Below are 16,013 nucleotides of genomic sequence, written 5' to 3' on the forward strand. Positions count from 1 at the left end.
TTCTAATGGATGACTTAAGCCGGACAAGCTCTAGGTGAATTAGGGTTTATTGGATTCAAACTAAAAATAAAGGGGGAATCAATTGGGAGGAAAGATGAATGGTAAACAGAATTTAAACATTCAAACTTACAACAGGAATCCTTGGCAGCAGCTTGAAATTTGAAGGAACCTCCCGATCTTCTCTATGCAAGGAGTCGCAGGAATCCACCCACCTTATCCACCTTGAAATCCACAAGAATACACTCACAAAGGAGCAGAAACAGCAGCAGCAGCAATCAGCCAGCAGCAAAAGAGACTTTTTTTTATTCAAAATTCAATGTGGGGGAGCCCTCCACGATTTACTTTATTTATAATATGGCTTTATGCCAAATCCTAATACAAATTAAAATCTTCTCCTTCACCAAATCGTGGAAGGGAGAGATTTAAATCTAACTTAACTAATTAAAACAGTAAATTGACTAAGATACCCCTATTAACTCAAATTAAAAGAATCTAACTTAAAACAACTAATTTAAAAGAAGATTCCATACTAGCCAATAGGATTTAAGGACCTATTAACCAATAGGAACACTTCACTTAAATTAGACCAATTGAACCAATTGGGTGCAACCAATTCTAAACCGGTTCAATCTAAAAACAGGAAAATAAACTAAGTATGGAAAATAATAATCCTAATCTATGGCTCCCTAATCAAGCCCTAAGTCCAGGGCTTCTTCTTCTTCTTCTTCCTACTTGGAGCTGCATCAGGTAGGTTTCTGCCATTGATTCCATTTATGTGTCCTGCTTCTTCAATTTTTCTTTATTGGGTTTAGCTGCCCTATTTTCTAGAGTAATGTTCTGCAGCTTGGTCGTATCACAGTGCTATCAAACGTCTTGCACTATTTTGTGTACATATGTTTGTGTGGAATTTGGGGTTAGGGTGGGCAAGTTTAATGTAGTCCTAGATAGATGATAAGTCTACTAGGAACCATGTACTTAGGATCATATAAGCTACTGGTTTGGAGGAGCAGATTTGAGGAATGTTGTCAAAACTAAGGATAGGCTTAGGGTATTGGGGTTGAATTTTATAGGGTAAAGTTGGGCAGGTCTAGGGGGTTATTATGAGCTAGGTTTAGTTGGGTTTGAATGAGTTTGTAAATCTGCTGGTTTGGATGGCTGAAAAGGGTCTAGGCAGATTTTGGGTTTTAATAAAGAGGAGGGGATGTTGGGAGGCTAATGTGTGAAGATAGCTTTCTGAAACAGGTTCTGTACAACACGTTCACAAGGTTTATAAACTAGAAACCTTAACATATGCATCTTTTGATGCCTTACTTCTGATGCCCTCCTTCCATGATCTTAATGTGTTAATGCGTCTGCATATTCTTTTCAGATGTCATTTAAGTTACCCATACTTGAGGGGGTTATATATTTTCTATAATTTAAAATTCGCTGGTATTGTAAATGGACTCTGAAAATGTTCTCTTATTGGAGATTCTCTCCCTATAGGCAACAGGCAAGCGTTGATATCATTGTCGGACAAGTGGGACCTCACTTTTCTTGGGAGTGGACTTCAGGACTTAGGGTGATATTCTTTATCTTTCTATTGAATATCTTTGTACTTTTCAGAAATTTTTGTGAAATAGTTTTTGTACATATATTGCTGCATTTACTGGTGTTATCCTAACTCATTTTTCATAAAATCCTCTCAAGCAAACCTCCTCAACTCCTTTTTCTATTTTTTGATATTCATGTATATTGTGGCAACACTGAGACTGCTTATTGCCAAGAATTGACTTGAACATTGCAATTTAAGCACCAACATGTATTGGCTTGAACATGTATTTTCTAGAACTCACACATCCATTTGTTTGATTCGAATTTTTAAGAGAAATTGCACATACATATAGTTGCTAGAAGCATAATGTAGAAGTTTTTATCCAAGTATAGTACATTTATTGATCAGTATACATCCAGAAAAGTTTTCTTGAAAACATAACATCTTTGTTCCTTAATTTATGGAGTTTTCCTTGGAGTAAGTTAACCAGCATGACTAGTGGTTCTTGTTCCAATCACGGCAATTATCAGTTTATCTCTTCCAATGGCTATGTAGGTATACTATTGTTTCAACTGGAGGAACAGCATCTGCTTTACACGAAGCTGGGGTCTCTGTAACTAAAGTGGAAGAACTCACTCGTTTCCCAGAGATGGTAGGGCATCTCTTAGTTCCTCTTATCCTGAGTTGGTTTGAATTCCAATTGTATACTCTTTATAGACCTATGGTACGCTTTATCCATACCTATGGAATTTTTGAACTCCTTTATGGATTTAATGCATGATCAAATTTTTTCGATCTTCTCACCTTTTTTTATGCATAGTCTTACTCTTAGTGTCTGAATCCCTTCTCATAGGTGTGGCACTCCCACTCTTAGTCCTCAAATTTGAATGTTTGAGAGCATGTTCCAAAGGAAACCACATTATGGGTTAGAATAATGCTTGGAATAAAATGGAATTTTAAGTTGGACAGTTTTAAACTTAAAAATCTTATTGGATCAAACATTCAGGGTGCTTTTATTGTTTCACCATCCTTTGTTTTTTAATGCAATGGAATGGATCTTAGAGCCCATATGTATGTATATTCATGTATAAACATTGACATGCTCTAAAGCCGTTCTAGATTTTAGATTATATTTAGTTTTGATGCTCTTGGTTTGGGCGGTTAGGTTTTACATCAATTCAGTTGAAGTTTATAGGTATCGTAGGTATTGAAGTGATTTCATACCAACTTCTGACTAGATTTTTGGGAATGGCCCACAAAATCTGTTTAATGGATTTTTCCAAGCATGGAGTCAACATATTTTCCTTGTCAAGTTTCTATATCTTCTAAAAATTTAAGTGATTTATATACTTGAATTTGTAGTTTGTCTGTCACTTTTCATATTGTATTGGAGAGACATAAGATACACTAAAGATACACATGGAAATGTTTAGGATACATACGAAATACAGTTTTGAAGCATAACACTATAAATAAGTAATATGTAAAATATATCATGCATAAAGAGGAGAACAAAGTACGACGAGACAAGTGCATTCAATTGATTATGTATATAGGATAAAGTTTCTTACTTGTACTAATACAAAAAGGAAAAAGAAAAGTCATTTTCAGTTTGCGGAAAATTTAGGGTTTAGATACACACTTCATTGCAGAAAAAAAACCTAGTTTGATGCAATCATTCAGGTTGTTTTTTACTAACTTATGATCCATTGCACAAAACGACACTGAAAATCACTATTTGAGCAAAAAATTCAAAGTTCTGATAGCAGACTGTTCTTTTGCATATCTGGTTTCGATCCTTGATTGCGGGCTATTTAATTACCTAATAATGATGAAATCAACACCACTAGAGTCGCTTTTGCTAGTAGAAACAACGAATCAACCTGATTTTGCCAAAACAAAATTGATTACAATGCCTTACAGGAGCTCTTGGTAAGTGTTTTGAGATATTGATCAAGTTATATAGTTTACATTAAGATACTTAAAACCTTGATGCCATGATAATGTAGTCCTATATAGGCAAGGCCTAATAGGAGCCAGGTAAGATCAGAATTCAGTAACTGTTTACAGATGTGGGCGGTTTAGGATAAAACTAGGATTAGGGTTGGATATTGGGAAAGGGGTTTATAGGGTATTAATGGGCAGGTTTCGAGGGCTATTATGGTATAAAAAGGTTAGGGTTTGGATGAGTTTTGAAATTCTGCAATTTTGGGCAGAATTGAATTTTAGGTCAAAATTAGGGTTATAGTTAGGTTTAGGATGGGGTTGTCTTGTATGGTAATGATAGGCAGGTGTAGGGAAGTCTAATGGTATAGGTTTTATGATGTTTGAGTGACTGGAAGTAGGTTAGATGAGTTGGACAGCAAGATAAGGTTATTGGAGACAATTCCTAATGGAGGTAGGAGTAGGGGATTCTAGGGTTTAGGGTGGTGGGGTTTTTGATGAAACTTGGATCGAGTGGCAATAATGATGTAAGGGATGTATGCTGAAAGTTTGGTTTGAAACTAATGGACAGATTTGAAGTTATGGAGGAATCCTAGTTAGGGTAGGAGTGAGAAGAAGAAGGTTTAAACAAAGTTCAGATTCAAACTTACTGGATTTGAAGAGATCTTCATTGGCAGTAGCTTTGAAGATGAACAATGGGGTCTCTCGATCTACAAGATGCAAGGAGATAAGTAGCAGCCCTCTTGATCTTCACGATGCAAGGAGTCAATTGGAGATCCACCAATCCCTTCACTTTGATATTACTCACAAGGCAACCTTGATATTACTCACAAGGCACACTCACGATGGAGCAAAGGCAGCAACAAAGGCAGCAAGCATAAAGTTGAGTTTTTATTAATCAAATTCGTGTTCAATACTTGGCCCCCTTACAACCTTATATAAAAGACTCAAAATTAGACTCCTTCACTAAAATGGAAAGGCCTAACCCAGTCCTTAACCTATTAGGTAACTTAAACTAACTAGGAAACTAAAATACAAAAAGAAATAGATTCAAAACATAGTTGGACTTATAGAGTCTTAATCCAGCCCAACTTACATCACATGACCACTTAAGTTGTCACATGACCACTTAACCAAGTCACATGATCACTTATTTGAACCAATTGGATGCAACCAATTTAAACCGGTTCAATTAAAAAACATAAAAATAAACTAAGTATTGGGCTAATCCCGTATGCAACCTATATACCCCTAGTTTAGGCTCATTAAAGTGGCCTATTACATAGAAAACCCTTGGGAACAAAGGCCCAACATGTATATAACCCAACCCTAGGCCTATTTCTAAAGAAATAAACCAATTTCTATGATGAACCTACATCACATGATAATGTTGGTAACAAAATCTTAACTTGGGCTAGAGCCTGAAATTTTAATCACCTAAATTGAAAATCCAGTGACCAAGTTTATCATTAGCTTGGGCTAACTATGTGAGACTGGCTCACAATCTGCAATAGCTAAATCCAGTTGAATGCAATTGCAAACTAATTTCCTAACCTACAAAGGTGGCGTTGTGCAAGCTTTTTGACTAAATAATCCACAATGTTACAAATTTTTTTTTGGTTGGATGTTACAAATTCATGAGGTGTAGTCTTCAGTGATTTTGACTACTTGCCTCTTTTTCAATTATTTCCTTGTTTTCACCGTGTAAAAGTTCCTTTTTGTAGGCTAAACGATTATCTATTGTTTACTGTTTCTTACTAAAATCTTAAATTGTTTGTTCAGTTAGTAGGTGAAGCCCATTATAGGCTTCATCTGCCTTATAATGACCATAAAACAATGCTTGGATGCTGTTAGTTCAATTCTTTGGTTTATCTCATAATAGTTTGTTTAGTTTGTAGTCTGTAATGAAGTAATTGAGTTGACCTTTGCTTTTACAGCTTGATGGTCGTGTCAAAACTTTACATCCTAACATACATGGAGGTATTCTTGCTAGAAGGGACCAGAAGCATCACATTGAAGCCTTAAGTCAGCATGGAATTGGTGAGTCCAAGGATAAGTGCTACATTAGTATGCCTCCAAGATTGTAGGGCATGAAGAAAGCAATATAAATTAGTTGTTACCTCCTGAAGTATTCTGTAAAGTCAATAGATGATAGTTTACTTAATTGTTAATACGTTCCTTTCAGGAACGTTTGATGTAGTGGTTGTGAACTTGTATCCTTTCTATGATAAAGTTTCTTCTGCTGGCGGAATTACATTCGAGGATGGCATTGAGAACGTTGATATTGGAGGTCCTGCCATGATCAGAGCTGCAGCAAAGGTTGTTATCCTAGAGAAGTAATGGCATGCTGTTGAAAGTGTGTTAATGGTTGTACGGGGTTGTAGTGTACATAAGAATGCAACTCTACTAATGCAACTCTAGAGAAGTAATGGCATACTGTTGAAAGTGTGTTAATGGTTGTATGGGGTTGTAGTGTACATAAGAATGCAACTCTACTAATGCACCACCTGCTTCCTTTGTTTTTTTTTTTTTTGCTGGGGGGTTGGGGGATGGACCAATTGAGTGGTTCTTGCCTGCAATTCACATCTGAGCTTAATGGTCAGAGCTGCAGCAAAGGTTGTTATCCTAGAGAAGTAATGGCATGCTGTTGAAAGTATGTTAATGGTTGTACGGTGTTGTAGTTTACATAAGGATTCAACTCACTAATGCACCACCTTCTTCCTTTTTTTTAGCTGGGGGGTGGGGAATAGACCAATTGAATCGTTCTTGCCTGCAATTCACATGTTGAAAAGCTCAGGGCTTAATGGTCCATGGGTTAAGTTCATCCCTTGATTCTTGGATTCTGGCATCTGTGGTCAAATCATGCAAGAATCCAAAAATCACCTTTTATCAGTGTGATTTTGAAGCAAAGTTTTAGAGTGCAGGCAGCAGAATCCACCAAATGTGCAGGACCTTCCACTTGATTCTTATTTTTGCCTAGCATTTATAATTAGAATCAGATAAAGTTTAACCTTGGTAGGTGCAGTTTATTTGTGCTTTAAAAAACCATATTGATGATCCTGTCATCTTGATGTTTGTTATCAGTGCTTTGACATGCTTCTGATAAATTTTATATTTATTATTCCACGCCCATTTGACAGAATCACAAGGATGTCTTGGTTGTTGTTGACTCAAACGACTATCCTGCGCTATTGGAATTTCTGAAAGGAAACCAAGATGACCAACAGTTCCGCAGAAAGCTTGCATGGAAAGCATTTCAACATGTGGCTTCCTATGATTCTGCAGTCTCTGAGTGGCTATGGAAGCAGACAGAGGGAGGTAACTCTCATACTACTTTTTTTTTCTTTGCTAGACTTGGTTCCTGTTTTGTGGAGTTCAGTAGATTGATTTGGTTACTTCTTGTTGGAAGAAAAATTTCCTCCCAGCTTTACGGTCCCTCTCTTGCTTAAAAGTTCACTTCGTTATGGTGAAAATCCACATCAAAAAGCTGCATTTTATGTTGACAAGAGCCTTTCTGAGGTTAATGCTGGTGGGATTGCAACTGCTATACAGCATCATGGGAAGGTGAGTTAGAGAGATTTTTAAATTTCAAGGTTTTATTTATTTTACAAAAAAGGTTTTAATTAATAGTTTTACAAATTTGTTATCTCTGTCGTTTGTGTGATGGTTTATGTGTTTTAGTCTATGCTTTCAAAAAGTGATCTCTTTATTTAGTTTCTTCTGCTCAGGAAACTACTCCCGCCCACCCACCCCCACTTATTGCTCCATATACAATTTGTCGAGTTTAATGTTTTGTGCTTTATTCATTTTCTCTTCTCTGATAAATTTGTTGTTCGTTAATAAAGCAGTTTGGAGTGGATTCATATCAGGATTGAGTTTCCAAAATTCGAGGATGTGGTTTTTATTCTTTGATTTGTTCACCCGAGTTATTTCTTGGTTGAAAATAAAATATAGTAGGATTCATCCTCCCATGAATGGAATATGGATGAGTTTAATTTGAAAGTTATTGCTAGGAAAAAGTTTGAAAAAAAATCTGCTGATTATCAGCTTTTCATTTCTTTTATACCGTGTTGCTTTTGGACATTGGAAGAATTTCATCCTTGTGTTGGTCATGTGGAGTTGATTTGTGACTAATTGTGGGAGTCCTTAGGATTTCTTGAAAAATACTTGTGGGTGTTAAGCAGACTAGGCAGGGAAGGGGGGAGCATACGAAAAAAGAAACCCTGCATGTCTTTAGCTTTGTAGAGCATATATTTGGTGTTTTGCTGTCCTTGCATACCAGCAGTGGCTGGAAATTTTCCTTCTCTAATTTCCATCCTCTCCTTCCATTATTTTGAGATGGTTTGGTCATGTACAAAGGAGACCCACGGATGCACCAGTAAGAAAGAGTGACCAGATTCAATTGGAAGGAACTAAAAGAGGTAGGGGCAAACCTAAAATGACTATTGGAGAAGTGGTAAGAAAGGATATGCATATGGTAGGGCTAGATCCTAGTATGACCGCGGATAGAGTTGTTTGGAGGTCAAGGACCCGTGTAGCAGATCCCGCGTAGGGGGATGTTCCTGGGATGCTGCTTTAACTAATGCTTAAACCCCCTTTTTTATTTTTTTGGCCCTTTCGGATCCATGTAGCCGACCCCATTTAGTTGGGATAAGGTTATGGTTGTTGTTGATGTTGTTGCTTCTCTCCTTCAGCTCTCTCTCTCTCTTCTCTTTTATTCTCCTATCTTCTGTTAATCAAAAGAAGGTTTTTTTTTGTCTCATTTTTGTCAGATTTCAGCAGGTCAGGTGTTTACTTGCTTTCTCCCTTTGATTCTGTTATTCTTTTCTTAGTCCTCCGCTGGTTCAACCTAATCCCAAGTCCGAAACTTAAATCATCTGCTAGTTCTAATCTGATTTCATACGCTGACTTATTACTCCTGTCTCCTGCTATTCCATTCAATTCTGTTTATTCTTTATAAAACTTAAGTTCCTTTTGTAGTATAACCTGTTGTTTCTGTTTTCAGAACATGGACCAGAATTGTACTTCGGTTTAGTGGGACATATGAAGTTGTAGAATTTGACTCTTAACAGAACTGCATGGTTCAACTGGTAGTATAGCCCACTCAACCTGAGTTATATGTCCATCGAGTTAGGGTTTGAAAATGTAGGATTTTCCTTAAGCCCTCATTTTAGCTTCTCTAATTTCCAGAATTTCTGCTATTTCTGTTACATTTCTAAGACAACAACACCACTCTTATTTCCACTTGCATGGTTGCATCTTAGTTTATTCCTATTTCTGTCCTTCAGCAGATTATATATAGTAAGGGCGTACCCAGTGTACAAGGCTCCCGCCACTGCGGGGTCTGGGGAGGGGTCATAATGTACGCAGCCTTACCCCTGTTTTTGCGGAGAGGCTTTTTCCAGACTCAAACCCGTAACCAGTTGGTCACAATGGAGCAACCTTTACCGTTGCACCAATGCTCGCCTCAGAGGGAAGAGAACATATTAATCAGGGTCAGGAGATTTCTATATCTTAATTCCTATATTAGGGTTAGGGTTTGATGGTGTGTGTTATGAAATGGAAGAGGAGAGGGTGGATTTAGGTTGCCAGAATCAGGGGCTAAGGTGAAGGAGGAGAGAGATTAAGATGAAGCTTGTATTAGTTGAAGACAGGCCAAAGAGGAGTGGTTGCATAATGGATAAAATTTTGCAGAATTTTTTTTTTGGGGGGGGGGGGGGGGAGTGTTGGTTCAAATTCGCATAAAAAATTGGTCAAATTCTGTTTCCACTTCCAAATTGGTTGCCACTGAGAGGAAACGGGGTTCAACCATTTCCACACTGCCCAGGTCTGCACATCTGATGCAACTTGAGATAAAGAAACATTAGTACTAGTCGCTAGCCTCCTTATGTCACCTAGAGATTTCATTGGATAGATTCCCTCTTTAGTTTTTGTTGTTTCCTTGTCTTCATGCTGACTCTATTGGTTCTGCTACCCGAATTTCTCCAGGTGCTGCTTAATGTTCTCTATCCCACCAATAAAGGGGTGAAAAGGACAATTGCTGCTCTGAAAACTTGACTCTCATAATCTTTCAATTTAGAGTAAACATCTAGTACACCCCCTGAGGTTTGCTCACCTATCTTGTAGCTCCCTATTTATTAAAACTTTACTTACAGACCCTTGAGATTGACGGAATACTCATTCCGTTAGAATGAACCTGTTAAGTGATGATGTCAGCATACCATAAATTTATAAAAAGCCAAAATACCCCTCTACTGATAGGAGTTTACCATAATACCCTTTTATATTAATTAGAATCCATTGGAGGAAAAATTGAGTTTGAGAGTTGTTTGAGGGGGGAGGGTTGCAGAAAATTTTCTGATCATCGCTATCTTCACGCCCCTTCTCAGGTTTCTGGTTTGGAATCCTAAATCTCCAAAACCCTCCCAAATTCTTCATGCCTTCTCTTCTTCTCAATTTCATTCTTCCCGTGGAATCAACCCAGCTTCACACGTAGTCTCAAGTTTCTGATTTGGAACCCTAAATCCCCAGAACCCCCAAATCCTTCATGCCCTTTTTGATCGAAGTTCCATTTGAGTTGTAATTACCGTTGATTTGAAAAGAGAGCAAATCGAAGCCTCCATTTTGATCGGCCAACTCGTGTGTCATCTGTGTTTCCATCACTCCCATCCGTCCAGCATCTCTGCAATTTCTGAGTTAAAAGGATGATAAAGAGAGAAAGGAAGTAGATTGATAGCAGAGATGGGTTCAAGTAAAGATGAAATCGAGAAGGCTTTGGAGAGGGTTGAAAACCCTCTTCGTCTTGGTAACTATGTTGATTTCTCTTATCAACTTCTCTGTCCCTGCCGTCCTTGTCATAGCCGATGCACTTCTCCCTTCTGCAATTCTCTCCCTGATATACCTCTTATTGCCATCGTCCTTGTCATAGCCGATGCACACCCAACACAAATTTTGCTTCTAAATTAGTTAAATATTCAATTTTTTATGTACCAAAACATAAAGAGAAACCAGCTTCATCAGCACTTAGGATTCTCTCCCTCCTCCGCTTAAGAAGAAAGATTAGTTTGTTTTTTAACCATTTTTGCTTTCACACTCTTATAAAGGATTATTTTTTTCTTCTTTTCAACTGTGTGCTGCTGCTGCTGCAGACTTTGGTGTGAGCGTACTCTGGGTTTTTCTGCAACTATTGGAGCAAGTGTAGAGAAGGATTAGACAATGGGGTTTGGAGAAGAGAGAGATATAAGGAAAATCGAGAATGTCCATGCAATTTAAGAGCTTGGTGAAGAAAATCAGAGATCGACTTACACTGTATCGTTGCAGATATACAGGTACAGAAGGTCGTTTGATTTCAAACCTAGCAGAGGATGGAGAAGAGGAAGAACAGGAAAGAGGAAAGATGATCGATTAAGGAGAAGATGAGGGTATTTTTGACATTTACTCTTTTATGGCCTGCTGACATCATCAATTGACCTGTTGACTATAACGGAACGAGTATTCCGTCCGTCATATGGGTCCATAAGTAAAGTTTTAATAAATGGGTGGGTGGCTACAAGATAGGTGAACAAACCTCAGGGGGTATAATAGATGTTTACTCTTCAATTTATTTTATTTTATTAGACATATATATATTTTGAAATCTTGTGTATCTGATAACCAAATAAACAATAATTTCTGATACTAGAATGTTATAATGTTATAACTTATAATGCTATAATTAATTAAATGCATTATGTGATGGTGAGTGCATATCTTACCTGTGGATGCTTTTGTGGTTTGTTGCAAGTCACACCTCCCAATTTGTTAGTCTGGGTTGTTTTGGATCCCTCCCTCACCCCCTCTCCCCCAAAAAAAGTCCAAAAAAAGTCCAAAATTCTTTCAATCAGATGAAGGCCTTTAATGTGATGCAGCACAGCCTATGGATTTTCTGAGGCTAAACTACAAGGATAGCTGATGGGGAATAGGGTAGGGTTGCATAGGTACTTAAGAAAAAAAATTAGAGGTAGAATAATAAAGCAGGTACTATTATGGGACTGTAAACAGTACCCTTGATCTGTAACTTTGAAAAGAAGATGAAAGATAAATCAGCCAGACTAGGCAACCTTAAGTAGCTAAACTACTCAACCAAAACAAGCTAATCCATTCAATGTTGTATAGCCAGAGGGCAGGGTACATATGCTTATATAGTACCCTCGAAATCTGAGTCCTACTATGGCTAGAACCTGCTTAACCCTATTGCAACTCAAACCACTACGTATTTGACAAATAATAGACTGAACACAACATGAAGCAACTCCTTGACTGACTAGGAATTAAAGACCAACTACAACTTCAGAAATCCTAATGAAACCAGGACCAAACAACCTATTAGACTGTCAAACTCCTAATGCTGATAGGAAAGACTTCAAATTCGTGTGCCTTCCTTCGACTATATTTTTTGTCCTTATATTCGATCACATTATGATAAAAAAAAATTATTAAAAGGGAAAGGGAACGATGCCCAGCAGCGTCCCCCTGTGCCCTCACACAGGAGGCGGTGAAGTGACCACCCCGTACCTCCCCCTTGGATGCTCGTGCGTGCAATCCCATTGGCCACCATGCTGGCGCAGGGGCCACACTGATGCAGGAGCAATTCCTTGGACTGGCCTAAACCCATTGGGGGACCCTTGTGAAGATGAACTGGGTCCAATTAGGTTTTTCGGTTTCAGTAGGATATCTTAGTTTATTTATTGATTTAGATTTTTAGTTGGATTTATCTTGTAATTTTTTATTTTTAGATTTATTAGGCTAATTAGTGATAGAGTCTATTTAGGAGTTTATGAGTCCCATTTAGAGTCCCATTTAGAGTGAAGTTTAATTTCTGTTTTAGATTATAATTAAGAGTCTTTTATTTCCTTCTTTAAATACTAGATTTAACCACACAGCATTCAGATTGGAATGAATTGATTCGTTTGGTTGAAACCTCTTTTTTGATTGCTCGTGTGAGCCCCCCTTCTTCTTGCTCCCTTCTTTCTTCTATTATTTCTTCTTCCCTCATTCTTGTGCTCTCCTTTTCAACCTAGGTTTAGGTAGAAGGAAGCCCTCCTTTGAGCAACCCAATCTCTGTAATTTCAGCTCAAATCCCATTCGTACCTTAATACATTAACCTGTAAATCAAACCTGAGCACTGTTTACCGCCAAGGTTAGTTTCAGATCTCTGAAAGTCTTGCTGGGTTTGCTGTTCAGGGAGACCTTCAGTTATCCTTAAGAGAATGAGCTACGAGTCATCATCTATACCCACAGATTGGAATGAATTGATTCGTTTGGTTGAAACCTCTTTTTTGATTGCTTGTGTGAGCCCCCCTTCTTCTTCTTTTTCTTCGTACTCCTTTCTTCTATTATTTCTTCTTCCCTCATTCTTGTGCTCTCCTTTTCAACCTAGGTTTAGGTAGAAGGAAGCCCTCCTTTGAGCGACCCAATCTCTGTAATTTCAGCTCAAATCGCATTCGTACCCTAATACATTAACCTGTAAATCAAACCTGAGCACTGTTTACCGCCAAGGTTAGTTTCAGATCTCTGAAAGTCTTGCTGGGTTTGCTGTTCAGGGAGACCTTCAGTTATCCTTAAGAGAATGAGCTACGAGTCATCACCTAAACCCACAGGTCAAGCCGTGGTGTCGATCCTGAGAGTGGTTAATCCCAAACAACTCTATTTTACCACTGGTTTTCTGTTTGTGTAGTGAGATTGAAGATGACCCTTCAACCCACGATCGTTTAGTCTTTAACTTTATTTCTTGTGTTGCCAAAATACCGCTCCTTGTGTCCATTGTTACCCTCTATCCCTCACCTTATAGTTGCTTCCAACATTGTCCCCATACAAAAGATACAAAAGACCTTTGTATCCTGACCCACATCCACCTTACTAGGTAACCCTTATAATTCTGGTTATTTACAATTGTGCCATTGCATCTTTAGATTTGAGCTATCTATTATTCGGTTAGGCCCATTAGCGAGTCGGGTTTATCTGCATTACACAGCTTGGCAGCAAACGCATTCCCATAGTGAAAACAAAATCCCATACCCAACAATCATCAAAACAGGGACTGTTCTTGAAGTGCGATTGCATTATAGTCACCTCTGTTTGCTGCTCTTTTTTTTTTTTTATTATTCTAATCATTGGGTTTGTCATTGATTATGATTTCATCTTACTAATTTATGTACTGTGTGCAATTCTTACATTCTCTTGATTGACATGTAATTATGCCATTTTTCTCTCATGACAGGAGATGTCATATAATAACTATTTAGATGCAGATTCAGCATGGAATTGTGTATCAGAATTTAAGAACCCTACTTGTGTAATTGTGAAGCATACGAATCCCTGTGGGGTAGCTTCACGGGATGATATCCGCGAAGCATATAGGCTTGCTGTGAAAGCAGATCCAGTGAGCGCATTTGGTGGAATAGTGGCCTTCAACATAGAAGTTGATGAGGTGAGTCATTCTGAACAAAAAATATTAAATCAATAAATAAATGTTGAATTGATGTCTGTGTTTCACATTCTGGGTCCAACTTGATGCATTTGAAGGTTCTTGCAAAGGAAATCCGTGAGTTCAGAAGTCCCACTGATGGTGAAACACGAATGTTTTATGAAATAGTGGTTGCACCTAAGTATTCACTGAGAGGTCTTGAAATCCTCCGGGGAAAGTCAAAAACTATGAGGATCCTTGAAGCAAAAAAGAACGAGAAAGGAAAACTTTCACTCAGACAAGTTGGTGGGGGTTGGTTAGCTCAGGAGTCAGATGATTTAACACCTCAAGATATACAATTTAATGCAGTATCAGAAAAAACTCCACAAGAAAATGAGCTTCATGATGCCGAGTTTGCATGGCTCTGTGTTAAACATGTCAAAAGCAATGCTATTGTAATAGCTAAGGTTAGTATTTTTCCACTTTTAAGTACAATTGTTGCTGGTTAAGAACTGATTATTCTGATGCTTATTGCAATTGTTATTGGTAAAGAACTGATCATTCTGATGCTTATTCTTATTATGAAACGAAAATCTGTTAGTACTTTTTTGGTCATTTGTATTAATCCCTTGTGTTCTTTTTGCCCTGCAGAATAACTGTATGTTGGGGATGGGGAGTGGGCAACCAAACCGTTTGGAGAGCCTCAGGATAGCTTTGAAAAAAGCAGGAGAAGATGTTAAAGGAGCTGCTTTGGCCAGTGATGCTTTCTTTCCTTTTGGTAATATATATTGATTCTCATTGGAGCTGGATTTTAGTTGATCAAATTGTACTTGACATATTCATGGCATAAATGGTACTCTTCATGTGTTTGTCCCCATCACCAATGTGTGCACTGCCACCCACAAGTCTAAACTGCCATGGGTGTTCTATAATGTATATCTTCATCCAGTACAATGAGAATTATTTATGTATACAAGCTTTTTTCTTTTTTTGATGGATCGATGACCATCATTTTTTTGATTAAACATAAATAGTCTGCTGACCAACTCGAAGTAAACAATTGGTTAAACAATTTGTTGGTTATTTGAAACATCTAATTGTTTCCTACCCCTCCCCTCCAAAAAAGAAGGGAAGAAAATTGTTGGGATAAGGCTTATTAAGTTGTGTTCTAGCCATGGGTGTTGTATAACATATATATTGATCCAGTACAATGAGAATTATGTATAAAAGCCTTTTTCCTTTTTGGATGGATCGATGACCATCATTTTTTTTATTAAACATAAATAGTCTGCTGACCAACTCGAAGTAAACAATTGGTTAAAATTTTTTTGTTGATTAACATCTAATTGTTTCCTTTTCTTTGTTACCCCTCCTCTCCAAAAAAGAAAAAGGAAAAGAAAGAAGAAAATTGTTGGGATAAGGCTATTGAACTGTGTTCTAGCCTATGCAAAATGTGTCACGTTAATTGGAAAGTTTAAATTGATTGGCAATGAATTGGTTGAGGATAAACAAATTTAAGGATGAAATATGCACCGTGGTCAAGGTTCAGGTAAGCGGAATTGGCTGATTCGACTGATCCGCTCCGATTCCTTGAACCCTGACCATGGTTGTACACATCATATATCATCGTGTGTCGAAGCACTGAGTTCTGATAATAGACCTTTTGTCTTTTATTCATCTATGTTTGTTGCCTTGTTGCAGCTTGGAAAGATGCAGTGGAAGAAGCATGTGAAAGTGGGATAGGAGTTATTGCAGAACCAGGAGGGAGCATCAGAGATGGGGATGCTATTGATTGTTGCAACAAATACGGAGTTTCTCTCCTTTTCACCAATGTGAGGCACTTCAGGCATTGATAGTGTTACTTAAAACTGCTAATTCTCTTTTTTCTCCCTTGGCTCAAATAGAATGGTTGGAGAAGTTATCCTGAGACCAGAAGTTGGCAGGAGCATGAAGGCTGTCTATTTGGCTACTTACCTAAAATAAATTGAGTCGTATAATAGAAATCCTTAATATATAAACCAGATGTATCATCCATGGTATTACTAGATTTATTTGTAACTTCCTTCGTTTGAATGTACACTTGAACTTCTG

General features: G+C 37.8%; 1 protein-coding gene across 1 annotated transcript; it reads left to right on the forward strand.

Annotated features, from left to right (window-relative positions):
- The first annotated feature begins 1,346 nt into the window (after positions 1-1,346).
- On the forward strand, positions 1,347-15,784 carry LOC122650958 (bifunctional purine biosynthesis protein PurH-like). Its single transcript, XM_043844313.1, has 11 exons — positions 1,347-1,350; positions 1,471-1,561; positions 2,090-2,186; positions 5,416-5,518; positions 5,664-5,797; positions 6,619-6,796; positions 6,888-7,042; positions 13,737-13,946; positions 14,042-14,389; positions 14,574-14,700; positions 15,624-15,784. Exons 1-11 carry the CDS (start codon positions 1,347-1,349, stop codon positions 15,773-15,775), a joined length of 1,599 nt encoding a protein of 532 aa, XP_043700248.1. The 3' UTR covers positions 15,776-15,784.
- The last annotated feature ends 229 nt before the right edge of the window (positions 15,785-16,013 follow it).

Source organism: Telopea speciosissima, chromosome 2, assembly GCF_018873765.1.
Source record: "Telopea speciosissima isolate NSW1024214 ecotype Mountain lineage chromosome 2, Tspe_v1, whole genome shotgun sequence".
NCBI classification, from domain to species: domain Eukaryota; kingdom Viridiplantae; phylum Streptophyta; class Magnoliopsida; order Proteales; family Proteaceae; genus Telopea; species Telopea speciosissima.